Genomic DNA, 14625 nt, shown 5'->3' with positions numbered 1-14625 from the left:
ATTACTCTGTCTAGGACTACTGTTGTGTATTTAATTATATAATATATTGTATAACATTTGAGTTTTAAAACAGTTATGTATTACTATAAAATGAAACATAAGACATTGTAAAGGCTATTCAAAAACGAGGCGTTCTGCCTCCAAAACAAAATCGTTGTTTTTAATTCAATTATTGCTCTGTCGCAGACGATCCGGTGACGATCTGTGTTGGACGGACGACAAAGTGAAACGGAAAAAGCCGTGTACGGCTGACCACGTGATCTCAACGGCGTACGCGGCTGTCGCGACGTTCGCCTCCACACCAACAGCAGCAGTATCAGCAGAAGTCACCTCTGCCGTTACCGTCACCTCCGTGGCCGACGAGCAGCTATGCGTGTCCATGTCCCCTGCCGAAGAACCGGTTCAGCTATTGCACAAAAATTTGCCTGCGCTGCCGACGGTTCGGCTTCGCAGTCCGGGCGACTTGCGCGCGTCCAGGCTGATCGATCGGTACGTGGATCAGATCCGCATGGACGACGTCACGTTCGGTCGCGGAAACAACGATCGACTCAGCATAGTGTCACCGCTGGCTAAGCGACTGGCCGACATCCGGTTGCGACGATCTCCCGGAAAAACGACGACCACAACGACGGAGGCCTGCAAACGAAAACGATCGTTGTCCGACAGCGAAGACGATTGGCCGCCGACGCGCACGCCGATTGCCGGCAACAAACGGCCCACCGCCGCGTGGTGGTGGCAGTGCTCGGGCGGCGGCGGCGGTCTCACCCTGCCCGACGGCCTGCCCAGTCCGTTCCACTCGACGCTCGACCGTCACCGCGGCGGTGGCCCACTTCACCTACGGCCGACCCGCACGCCCAGCCCTATAACGCCGCTCCGCCGGCAGCCGGCCGCTGACGATTCGGACGACTATTGGAAGACGCCCGTCGGCCCGTCACTGGCCACCGGCGTCCGCGCCGACCGACTGCTGTCCACCACGTCGTCCACCACCGTCGACGACGAGATCATCTGCTGCAGTGATCCGCGCAGCCCGGCCGTGCTGGACGAAACGTTCACGCTCAAGTCCCGCAGGTGTCTGTCGTTCGTTTCTCCGCCGCCGTCAGACTCGTCGGCCAAGAAACGGAACCGGAAGTCACTGAAAAAACCGTCTTCCGCCACCGCCGACAAAGGTACGTTATCGTATAGGTACACGGACCATTCGAGATTTAATGTTTTCATAATATCCGCATGCATATTATATTAAATCGTAGGTATACAAACACGTCATAAATAAATTAGATTACGACGCGTGCGAGTTGATTCACCTGAATAAGCTGTATGGCTTGAGGCGGGGCAAATGAGTGATTAATATGTACAGTGAATTTGACATTTGAAGCGGAACGATTAGCGAATTAGTTTTACAGCGGAGATGCGTGTTTTTTTTTAACTTTCGTGTTTGATAAGACACTTTTTATAGCTCGATGTTTAACTCTGAGGGTGGTTTATCCTAAGTAGTAAATTTAATTTAGTTCGTTTTTTCGGGCCATTGTTCAATAATAATGTTAACTATGATTAGCTTGTCACAAAAAACATAATATAGATGTTTATTTAAATGAAGTTTGTCGTGAAATTTTGCATTACAATTATTAAAGTTAAGAATTGGCTTACGTCGATGTAATTTTAAGCTATGAATTCCAAAATGTTATTTTCTCTATTTCAAATTTTTATCTATGAAAATAAATTGACACGGTTTGGTCACACTTAATATACCATACCTAAACACGATATTATTTCGAAACATATTCAATGTACACATAAGTTAATTATTGTAATTCATGTTGATATCCAAAATATTCAGCTCCAAGCGTATTAGCGTCTAATTTCAATACATTTTTGTTTTAGCTTCCGGCCTAGAGGTATCCATTGAATTGAAAGACGCAACTCACTTAACTGTATTACGTAAGTTTATATATACTTATACCCATTGTATTCAATTTTTTAACTGTTTTGTATTTTACTTGCATTGTTTAATAAATAAACTTTTAATTGTTTTTGGTGTAGTTAAAAGAGGCAGAAATCTAGTGTGTGCAGATGGTGAACCGCCAAACACTTATATAAAGGTAAGATTGCCGCCATTGTTTGTTGGAATTGAATATTAGATTAACTTGAGTTTATTACTATATAGGTTTATTTAGTACCCGGTAAAGGGACTTGCCACAAAACCCGAGTACGGCACAATTCTACCAATCCTCGTTTCGACGAATCTTTTTCCGTACCACTCTCTGAGGAAGATCAAGATAAAAGAATATTGATATCCGCTTGGCACCGAGACAGATTGAAAAGGTAAAATTATCGGCACATAAATAATATTTGAATAATGTATTGTTTTGAATATTAAATATTTGTGAACACTTTCCAACAATATTTTACATTACTATAACTTCTATATATTTTCTGAATATGCCCCTTTTTATTTTTAATTTATTCCGACATTCACGATTTCAATGATTAATAATACTATATAAGTACCGGCTACGTAAACTTGAATATTTTATTCGATTTAACGTCGAGCTTATCTACGCACACACACACTTTAACATTATTTACGCTCTCCAAAAAGTTTAGTAAATTAAATTTTTAAAAGTTACGAATTTACGATTAAAGTTTATGTTTTATCTGAAGTGTACATCAAAATGTGAAACACAAACACACACATTCATGTTATATATTATGTTTACGGCTTTCGGAGTGAATTTAGAAACGTCTTTCGAGCGTCTCGTCAGTTTCTATTTAAGAATTGATCGTTATTGTTTCACGGAACAACCATTATATATGTGCGCATATTACGGCCAATACACACTTTTAGCCATCGATGTTTTATAATATACAACATACGCCCAGCCAATCCTATTACGGACTTTTATAATAAAACTCAACAGTATACCGAAATTACACGGTTCATGTTTCGTATCAAATCCAATACTCTCGCTACTATTTTCGCGAAGATTATCCAATTTTCGGAGTGTATTACCAACGGAACTTTATAACATAAAGGTAGTAATTGAAAATGATGACGATACGTTGCGTGTGAACTTTCGATCCATAGTCTCTACTGACCGATACAAAACGTCCGATAAACTATATTTTATAGCGTTAAATAAAAATGAGTATATTCAAATATTAGTTATCCTGATGAGAAATGGGTTAATCGAATAAAAGTAATATCCAATGAGAGATCGCTACGAACGTAATGCACTACAATAAATGTTATTCTTAACCACCGGAAAATTGCGTCACGCAAAAAAAAAGAAGACCCCTGGAAGATTTTGGAGCTGAAACATCATTTGCGCGTATTAATCTGCAGTTATTATAATAGTCAAATAACAAACACATATATGTTATACAGGTCGGACGTATTGTAATATTCTTCAATATTACGACGGGTTCATAATATACAGAGTGCTAACATTATCAAGCTAAATTGCTAGATTACCAAGCTTGATCATCCTTACTTTTCATTTAATAGTGGATTTATTCAAATTCTAATTTTTTTAATACTTATGATACTTTTAACATTTTTGAGATCTTTTGTACTATTTACGAGGTGTCCTGTGAAAACAAAGATGTGTATTTTACAAATTAGGACTTTTTTTAATTGGTGATTTTTTTTTTTCTAAGTTATAATGTGTCTAATTAAAATTCAAACGATTAATTTTTCAGTTATAAAAATGTTCATGATGAGAATAAAAACCTTTAAAAATGGTTTTAAAAAATATAATATTTTTATAATATTTAAACCATTTTTATTAATTATAAATTTTGATAAATTAATATAAATCATTAACATTTTCAAATTACCATAGCTCTCATATTTTTAAAACACATTATCATGGACCTATTATTCTTTCTACACAAAATGAAATGACTCAAAAACTACTAGTTTGAATTTTAACTTCGATACATCAATATTCTTAGAACTTATTTGTTAAATTATTTACTGTTGAAAATAAGGGTACTCATTTAAAAAACAAAATTTGTAACTTAACAGGATTCCTCCTTAAGTTATATAAAAAGTCTCAAGAGTTTTAAAATATAGTCTTTAATATATCATTTAAAAATTCCAAAAATTTAATTTATAATTATTAGATTACTAAAGAAAAAAAGGGTGAGCATGCTTGGTGAATCACTCTGTATAATAATGGATATGTGAAATCCTATTCACTTAATAGTATAATGGTATACCGTTTGAACACCATTTTTATGCAGCATATATAAGAGACGGTAATTGTTTGTGCGAACTTGACTTTATACGAGTCGATAAAAGAAGGGTTGTGCTGTAATAATAATAATAATATAATAATATAATATTCATTATTCTTTAGCAAACGTGTTGTGTGTGTGTGTATGTGTGTACAACAATAATATTTTAACTACACGAATATTACATACCGAGGTGTCAGTTGCGTTATATTGTGAAATGGTCCCAACGGCGGACGCTTCAGGTCATATTATATGTCATTATTAAACGATAACGCTTGGTTGCGTATGTTTACCGGAAAATGATATTATATTGTATATTAAACGTATATTGTGTTATATTGATTTGGTTTGGCCGCCTGGAAGACGCGCTTTCGTGATTACCGCGAGATCGGTATACGCGGTTGTAGGTATAAAAATAGTAATTTGTGTACACACGATTTCGATTGGTCTCGGCCGAAAATGTAATTTAATAATTAACTTAAACGCCATTTCTCATCGTTCTACCACCTGACCGTTCAGAGCGGGACTCCGAGACCATTACAAAGTGTACTGCGATATATCATGGTATTATATCATCGTACTACGCGATGACGGTGGCAATTATTGTTCTCTCCTATTAAATCTTAAACCGACCAGAACGCCATTTATTCTTTGGTCCGTCAAGAAGGACGATGTGCCTTGGTGCGGTTAAACGTGGAAAAATATCGACTCGGCAAAAACAAAAAAATAAAAAATAAATTATTCGAATATTGGGTACATAATATTAGCACGTTATGACCACCTCACAACGACGACGATGATGACGGCGGCGGCGGAAACTTACCCTTGCGCGTCATGCTGTTTATTATTATTTTTCTCATCTTTCCCCGCGGCATCGGTAGTCCGATTTACATTCGCCGTACGACCTATCGTAACCACCGTCACCGTTTCGAGGGATGCTGCCGCCGTGTCCGGGGGTGGCTGATGGGACGGGGGTGCGAAGTGTAGGGCAAGGCTGCTGGGGAGGAGTGGCGGCCGATCGATCCCACGCACACCGCGAACAGCAAACGTTCAGCGGCCGAAGCAAGCCGAGCCAGTCGTTTCTCGTCCGTCCGGAAAGCCGCTGGTTCGTTATCGTTTTTGACTTTTGATTGTTATTTTTTGAACATTTTCTCTCGACGGTCTGCGAAGTTAACAAAATCGTAACGTAATTTAATAAACCACATACGAAATATCACAAACACTTATTATACGCATTAAATAATAATATTTACGGTGCCATCATCCCTCCTTACGACAACGACTCAGCTTTTCTCAAATATACATTTTTATTCATATCATATTGTTTATTTTTTTAATATAGAAGGAGCGAGTTCTTGGGCTATATGTCGTTTGCAGTGAAAAACGTACTCAAAAAAGTAAGTCATTGCGTGTGTATATTGTATTATCGTAGATATTGAACACAATAGTAATATATTGTTATTATAAGTAGTTAACATTAGATGGATAGGATTGTGTAAACGAAAATGCAATGGATTGTCGCGCAGTTTACTATCATGTCGTAGTGTTTATAATATTATGTTCGCTTAGCGGCGATCAAATGCTAAATTATCATTGTATTAATTATTAAATTTTCGATTAAAACCAACAATGGATACTGCAATGTATACCGAGAATAAACGCGCTATTTGACGAAGCTCTTCAAGTGTCGAGAGCCCATTGAAATGTATAGCCCTTCTTTTTATAATGTGACACTTTCAATACCTATGTATACATATAATAATAATAATAACACGGAGAGCGCTGGTGGATGATGAGAAAATTTATAACGTTTGACCCAATTACCGATACATTTAGTGATTTATTGACACCGCTAGTTGTAAAAACAATTAATTTTGAAAACCCACTGATCGTAAGTTTTTCATTTTTTTAGGAAATAAACGGTACGTTCAAACTCGTACCGCAGAGTCCTGGGCGAATGCCACCGCACTCGACGCCGGCTCATCGACCACAAGGTTAGTATAATATCATAATTTGCAATAATGCAAATACCTATATAACTCATTGAATATTGTTTAATCTTGATTTGCTTTGTAGACCTGACCGTGGTTAAAACCGTACACTGCAGTACCGATGAAGAAGAAGAAGACATCATGATTGATGACGAAACTACACCCAGTAACCATTCGGGTAAGTGATCGTTTAAAATATGTTTACGAACGAAGTAAAAAATTCAATAATCGTAATGCAAAAAATTAATCGTTGTTTATGTTTTTTTTTCAGTGTCTGTCAAGGTGAAATGTAGTCAAAAGCCAAAAAAAGACACACTGACCACTAAAACTGGTAAGTTTACCTAGTAGACATTAATCTGATTGGATTTATTTTTGAGCAAAACTTACTGTCGACCTGCCTGTGTTCCAATTTGCGTAATACGTTCAATATTATTCATAGCACCTACAACTGTTTTTTCTCACGCGATCAGGCTTATAATAACAATAATTCAAACGACTTGTAATTCGCATGTTCGAATATATATAACGGGTCCTTTATTTTATGTTAACGCATATTTCGGTTCATTTGACAACGATAAACGTTCATTATAAGACAACTGAACATTTCTCACCTTTGGTTTAGCACTCGTGCTTCCGACAGTTATGTTAGATTAGTAACACAAAGTAATAAATTATCGTTATATTTTTCAGGCAACGAAGAAAACAAATTCTTGCAATACCTGGAGTTGGATCCTCCGTTGTCGTCTAATAAAGATGGCAAAAGCGGCAGAACTCCGTTCACAATCACCAAACGGTTATCGAAACCCTCAGGATCCAGTTTTGGATTTTCCATAGCGTGGACACATCCTCCGAGGTAAAAATCTATAAGCATTAATAATTCATTTTTTTTTTCGAATATTTTATTTTATATTAACTAAAATATATATAATTTTTTTCTCGTGCGTAGGGTGGAAAGAGTGGAGTGCGGTTTGCCTGCAGACCAAGCAGAGCTGAAACCCGGAGATTATGTAGTATTTATCAATAAAACTAACGTAGTAATGATGGCCGAAGATGACGTCATGGAATTGATTAAGTAAGTTTATTTTTGTTCATCTGGGGGTTTACTTTACGACACTAAAATCTGGGAATTCTAGTATAAGACGGGAGTAGAATCAGACTCGAGCATCTTTTTCTGATTTGTCCTTATATATCATGACGTGTATATATTAAAGCAAACATATCAAACAGGAAAAAATGAAACTTGTTTTTCTATTACGAATAAAAAAATTAATAAAGTTAATGCCAATAGAACAATAAATAATATTAAACATAATATAATCTCTGAGAATTTATTTGAAAATCATTAAAAAATAATACTTATTTTTAAAATTAATCGAAACAGTTTTTTAGAAATAGTATTATTCTCTGTGCACGGACCGTGATGTTATGTATATAGACTATATAGGTACATACATAAAATTGAAAACTTGGAAATTGAAGACTCATTTTAAAGACAAAGGATATAAGTTAATGTTGAAACCATTGTTAAATACCACAAACATTTAATTAAAAAGGCAATCTTGTTATAAAGCGATTAATTTTAATAACTCGAATTACTTTCAGTGGGATAATTTTTCTCATAAGTCCTGTTAAATTACAACAGTAAAACGTCTAACAAATGAAAAAAATCGTGCAGTTAAGCAGATCTAATGGTTGGAATTTAACGCAAATTAAGATTAATAGTCGCAGTGATTATACACTTAAGACAGTTTTGTATGAATAAAATCTGTAATGATAATAATATATTGAATAAAAATTGTCTTTTCTCTTAATTCATAATATGACAATATATAATATAAAGAGTGATTTAACACAAATCTTATTTTTATCCTGAGAGCGATATCCTTAAGGCATTTGAATCAATTACTCAAGTTTTTCCTCCACAAAAACAACAGTGTTAAATTTATTGTCGATGTATACTGTCACATATTATTCAATGTGTATAACCTTTAGTGTGTTTTCAGTGACAGTAATAAATTGTGGCGTTACTTGAGATAAAAAAAAAAAAAAAAGAAATGATAACATACGTTTTACATTTTTTCGGTTTGTAATAAGACTCGAATGTGGTAGATATGACAGTGATCTTTTGACTTTCTCGCAACAAGTATAAGATACACCATTATTTAACTTTCAGCACATCGCGTTTACTTGTTTCAGTAAATAAAGACGTTTACTTTCAAAGACACTAAATAATATTATATATTATATGTTGAACAAAAATCAAAAGTCCGGTGTCTTGATTGGTATGATTTTCAAACGTTAAATATCAATTATTTAAATAATATTGTAGTAGACCAATTGTATGTCGATTTGGCGGATTCCTATATACGTTTGCTTTATTTCTGTCGGTTATTTTCTTATTAACTCAAGTTGATTATATTTAAAATTCAAATAATAACAATAATAGATGATAACATTATTGAGAGATACAGTTTTTTATCATCGGAAAAATTGGTCATTTACTCATTCACCCGAATGAATTATATCTTTGTCTTTAATTAAATTTTGTGTGTTGATTAGCGTTATTCAATTAAAATTAGTTATTAGTTGCATTATATGTTATTATTTTTTTGAAGGTAAAACCTACTCACAGAAACTTGGCATTATCCTCTAATCACGTGTGTATTTTTCTTATATATGTCATGTTAAGTCGTATAAGTGACTTTTACTAAGTCAGTAGAGAGTAGGTATACTTAAATGGCAAACATTAAGATCGTTTCTAAATTTAATCTGGCAACAAATTTAAAATCGATTTACCCGAGCACAATACATCGTCGTATCACATTCACATTTTATATTCGTTTTTTCTATGAAGAATATCTGTAAATAACGATTTAACATTATTATATAATTTAAACACGGTGCCACATATCTATTTTTATTATATTTTATCACAATCTATATTCTATACGCACGGCAAATACATTTCAATAAAAGTAATTTCAGACAAACAAAGGGGCATAGTGTTGTACTTGGTTTCTTAAATGAAGAAAAAATAGATATTAAAAAAATATTTTTAAAAGTCAAATAATCAAGAAAGGAAAAATCGGCTAGAAAATATAAAATAGATACCTCCTATTATACTTATTTTCAAATCAAAATAAATGTTACGATATTTATCGTAATGCATGTACTCATCATAGTGCTACGATTTGAACAGACTTGCACACATTATGCCCTTATTAATAATTTACTATACTATACTATATTATTTCATCGTAAACAGATTTCCTTTTACGTGAATATTTACTATGCGTAGGAGGTGTATCTGAGTAAATTAATTATTATTTACAAACTGGAATGATCGGGGTGTTTTAAAAATTAATACATCGATCGGGTTATGATTACAATAATTAATCAAGGTTTTCTAAATGATAATTTATTCAAAATTTCATCATTTATATAACATCAAAGTATATAATTTAGGAAATACAGCTTCAAATAATTTTGCTTATAGCAAACCGAAAACATGTCAACAACCTTATCTTCTATATAAATTATAAATTATAAATTACGAGTATTTTCCCAGTAACGAAAATTTGAACGCAATGTATTACGAGTAATTATGTCAACGAATTAATTTACAAAGCGCAAATACAGCGCAAACTTTGTAAAGAAAAATTTTAGAACTCTTCTAAAGACTAATAATTATACATCAACGAATACCTTTACCTTTCAGGGCAAAATATTGAATATTCAGTAGGTACAAAATTAATGAGTGCAGAAAATGTCTCTTATGACTCGCGTTAATTTTTCAATTTTTTCACGATTTTGCTTGAATTAAAAATTTTGTTTGTAAGTTCATCATTCATATTAACATTTTTTGGGGGCTTTGGTTTAAATTATGATGAAGCTTACATTAAGAAGATATAACCACTTTAAAAATGTTAAAAATCGATCGCAAAATTAGTCTTTTTACATTTATATTTAAACTTTGTATTCGTTTAAATTATATTCTTTACCACATAATTGAAAACGTTGTTTAAAAATAAAATCGGTAGGTACCTATGAAATATAAAATAATTGAATTATTACATGAAGATAAAAATAAATGTGTATTATTCATAAATATTCGCAGAGTAAATTTCTTTAACGATTTGAATAAAAAACATTACCTAATTCGATATCAATAGTTACTCGATAATATGCTTTAATGGAACCATTTATAATAATATCATAATATGATATCTCAAACATCTCAATTATCTATGACAATAATAAAAAATAATAAAACGATACGATTCAAAATGTGATAATAACATCAATGTTTTTTTTATTTTTTGTGCAGATCGTGCGGCAATCAGCTATCGTTGGAAGTGTACAACAAAACTACGACGACCAACCGAAGGAGGAATCAACCGCCTCCACGATCTGCGTCCACGCCGGGCGTGCTCAGCTTGGCCGCCACCGCAGTCAGTCAGAGTGACACGACTGTTTCCTTGCAAGAGCCGCCCAGAAGACGATTTCACATACCTCAAGTGACGTTCACGTCCGAGGTAGGTTCCGGCGTTGTCGTGTGATTTCGTACTGCGATATATTTTTTTATGATATACTATGTTGTTTTGATGCTTCAAACCATTTTCTATTTTTTTCCGTTTGTAACTGATACATTAATTGTTTGTAAATAGTTTTCTTTCTTTATTATTATTATTATTATTATTTTGTTTTTGTCTTCGACGTGTACGCACGTTTGTTATCATTACAATCATATTATTACTACTACTACTACTACTATTATTATTATTTTTTATTATTTATTATTATTATTAAATTATAATTATTATTTTTGTGTGGATACGCGATGCTAAAAAAATGAAAAATTGACGTATTTTCGTAACCAGCTAAGCCAGTATTATAATACTATTATACCTACCTAATACCTACCTAGTACCTACGCAGATGCCAGTATACCACAATGTAATGGAAAACTGATTGGGAAACCCTTTTATAGTTATAAAAATGTATTAATATTAAATAATAATTGTATTTAGTAATCCCCAATCGGTTTTACATACACTACTATTACAGCATTATAATATGATATCGAGTGACCAGTATTTTTGCATTATCATCATTTTTTATTTATTTTTGTAGACAACAGTACATACCCTGCAGAATATTGTTTTATGTTTGTTCTCGTTTATGTTTGTATTATTTTATACATTATTATTTTTATTTGATTGTTGCATGCGGCCGATATTCGTCGTAATTTGTTCCTCTCGTTCGTTATAAGTATGTTTGTACGTTTTTTTTTTTTTTTTTTTTATGAAAAAATTTTCACGAACAAAATTTTAGTATTATTTTTATTATTATTTTTACTATTATTATTATTTATTTTGTATCCTTTTTTGTGTATATAAACGCGTTTAGTTATTTTTTTGTTCCATAGATGAAGTGTTTTAATTTTGTTAGTGATTTAAAGATTAAGAATAACCTCCTGCAAACATTTTCTCCAAACGCTCTTCTCTTTTCGTCTTAAAATAGTTTAATTATATAAGGTAGGTAATTATTTATTTTATTGCCCAAAACCATTGAAACCATTCAAATTGATAACCAGTAATCGTTCGTCTAAGTTTACGACAAAATATTAAAATTTAATCTTTTAACGATAAAATGTAATACATTAAGCTGAGTGACAATTTATTTTACTGTTTTTGTATTCACTAACGTGTTTGAATATTAAAGAAATTAAATTGCATTCAGAAAGTTTACCTAAGTGAAACATAATTTAATATTTATACTACAATTAATATTTCCATAGTAAATAAAATATAAACTTTAAAATAAAAAGTTAAAATTCTAAAAAGTTAAAAATAATATTCAGTTGAAATTTTAGGACTTACGTTTCAGATTGCGTATAATTATTATAGGGTCCATGTTAAGTAACTTGTTTTACTTGAAACGCTAATAACTTTTTAAGTGAGCACTTAATTGTAAGACCTAAAAGCACTATATCTTTACTAACAGAGACACAAAACACGAACGTTTGTCTGAAGTTTGTATTTAACATTTGTAATATTGAAATGGGAATAGCATCCAGGGATATGAACTTAAATTATAATTATTTTTGATATAACAATTAAATATCTAATGAGGGTTTTTTCAAAAATAATGTGTTATGTCTCCTAACCTAATCGTCTTGTTTACAAATTTTAAATTTCTAAACTTTATAGACAATTAGTAAAATAAAGCACTTATAATAGGTAAAATATATAGTATAATATTATTACTGAAAATAATAAGATTCATACCATTATTCTTTGTATAATCTACATAAATGTCGCTTAAACATTAAATATATGGTTAGATTAAGTATGGATCCTGGAATTCTCGGATAATTCGTTGATAGTGTATACAATTTTATAAAATAAACTTATACAATCTTTCGATAAAAAATATAATCGACATAACATTTTGTTTTTTAAAACATTTAAATTGTCGATTTATAATGCAACGAGATGTTATATTTTAATACTTTATACGTTTATACACCATTGTACTAATAATCAAAGCTAAGATATAAATCTTAAACATTAGTATGTTTTTTTTTTGCAACATTACAAAATTGGTTAGTATATTTATTACATCATTTATGTTGATACAAATGATCTATTTTTATTTTGTATATTTTTACATGTTTTAAGTTAAACGTAAATTATTACGCGTTATTTGAACATGAAAAATGTATATTTTATGATATATTTACAATTTAAGCAAAACCATTTAGTATAAAACTAAATGTCACATCGTACTATGCTCTTAATTTCAGTCTTATTAAGTCTGTGATTTTTTTATTGAAAAAAAAACATAAAAATATTATAGACTTATTTAAAAGTAAAACTAAAAAAAATGATTAAACTTATTTAATAAAAATTAATTTCATTAAATCTGTTTTAAGTTTATAAGATACTTCTTTTTCTCTTGAAAAAAAAATCTTTGTAAAAAAATTCATTATACTTTTATTATGTTTGCATTTGGTATTTTAGCATGTTTTAACAAAATTAAATGTTTACTTTACCGTTTTATACGATGTAATATCCTTACATCCCTCAATTCACATTTGTTGTCCGCTTGGAAGTAAATAATTTAGAAATGTTTGCAAGTTAAATGTAACAAAGATAAAAAAGGTACCATCCGGCTATACATGTAGTGTTATTTTAATGTAGTTCAAAAACAGTTTTTGTATCCCATTTTGCGTAAACTCAACCCTGAAATACATTCATTAAACATGAATAAACACGTATTTCATAGCCATTAATTTTATTGAAAATTAAATTATTTAAATGCATTATTAGTTCAATTTAAATTATTCGCTAGATGTTTATAAATAAAATAATATATTATTTGATCGAATAATAATTATCCTGGTTTGACTTTTAAATTGGATCAGCAAGATAAAAAAACCAAAGATATTATTAGTATGCGTATAGAACCTATTATAAAAGATGGATATTCTACGCATCGTTTGATCGATAAGCTACATTAACATAAATAAATTATCGAACAATAAAATCAAACGAAATATGAAACGTTAATTATAAATAATTATATATTTACTTATTTGAATTTGTTTAATTCGTGTTTTTATATAATGATAACGATAAGCGATTACAACTAATAGCTATATTATAAATTTACAGTTTATGGACTATGATCGTTATAAAGTTATAATTTATGTATTATATTGTACAAATCATACAATTACTATATTTTATAATAAAAGAAAAGAAATTGTCTGAACGTCGTCTATTTGGTTTTCTAATCGTAATTATGATTAATAGATTTTGATGTTTTTTTGTCGATTTTGAAATGAAAAACTCCTAGTATTTTATTTAGAACATAATAAAAAATTTAAATAGAAAGTATCCATAGTATGTTAATAAAGGCGGTTGGTTACCCAGTGTAATCGCATTACGTAGAGTTATTTATTAATTATTTTACATGAACCTCGAGGCTATCAGCGCTGTTCTTAGGAATTTATTTTGGAGAATTAATATTTTTTAAATTTTCATTTTGGACGAAACACAATAATAATATATAATATATTTAGTAGGTTAATGGTTGTAACGGTCTCATAAATAGCAGTGTACAACATTTAATCTAGAGAGTTGAGTTGTGATTTGATAAAGGATATAGGATTTTCATTTTTGTGTATCTCTTTGATTTAATTAACGTGTATTTTCCAGGTTAAATTTTCGTATAATAATTATCATGTCGATGTTTATATATCCTAAGGCTTCATTATACAATAAAAATATCGCAAATTCACCGTTTAAACATTTTGTACATGAAGTTTTCGTAATACAATTAAGAAAGTCATTAATCATTTTTAGTAATAAACAAAACAAAATATGATATT

At 31.4% G+C, this 14625-nt stretch overlaps 1 protein-coding gene across 3 annotated transcripts in view; it reads left to right on the top strand.

The window, feature by feature from the left end:
- The window catches only part of LOC112604377, a 53849-nt gene that overhangs the window by 17472 nt on the left and 21752 nt on the right, over window positions 1-14625 (top strand). For all 3 annotated transcript variants that reach the window (XM_025353389.1, XM_025353390.1, XM_025353388.1), the window contains 11 exons: window positions 187-1166; window positions 1879-1935; window positions 2038-2096; window positions 2162-2319; window positions 5579-5633; window positions 6149-6230; window positions 6313-6405; window positions 6499-6558; window positions 6918-7080; window positions 7174-7299; window positions 10555-10762. In XM_025353389.1, the coding sequence (XP_025209174.1) occupies window positions 187-1166; window positions 1879-1935; window positions 2038-2096; window positions 2162-2319; window positions 5579-5633; window positions 6149-6230; window positions 6313-6405; window positions 6499-6558; window positions 6918-7080; window positions 7174-7299; window positions 10555-10762 (2041 nt within the window). The remainder of the gene's footprint in view (window positions 1-186; window positions 1167-1878; window positions 1936-2037; window positions 2097-2161; window positions 2320-5578; window positions 5634-6148; window positions 6231-6312; window positions 6406-6498; window positions 6559-6917; window positions 7081-7173; window positions 7300-10554; window positions 10763-14625) is intronic.

The sequence above is a fragment of the Melanaphis sacchari genome, unplaced genomic scaffold (assembly GCF_002803265.2).
Source record: "Melanaphis sacchari strain LSU unplaced genomic scaffold, SCAv2.0 Contig11_pilon_pilon, whole genome shotgun sequence".
In the NCBI taxonomy this organism is placed as follows: domain Eukaryota; kingdom Metazoa; phylum Arthropoda; class Insecta; order Hemiptera; family Aphididae; genus Melanaphis; species Melanaphis sacchari.
The sequence above is the reverse complement of the archived record's forward strand: the minus strand, read 5'-3'. Positions and strand labels throughout refer to the sequence as shown.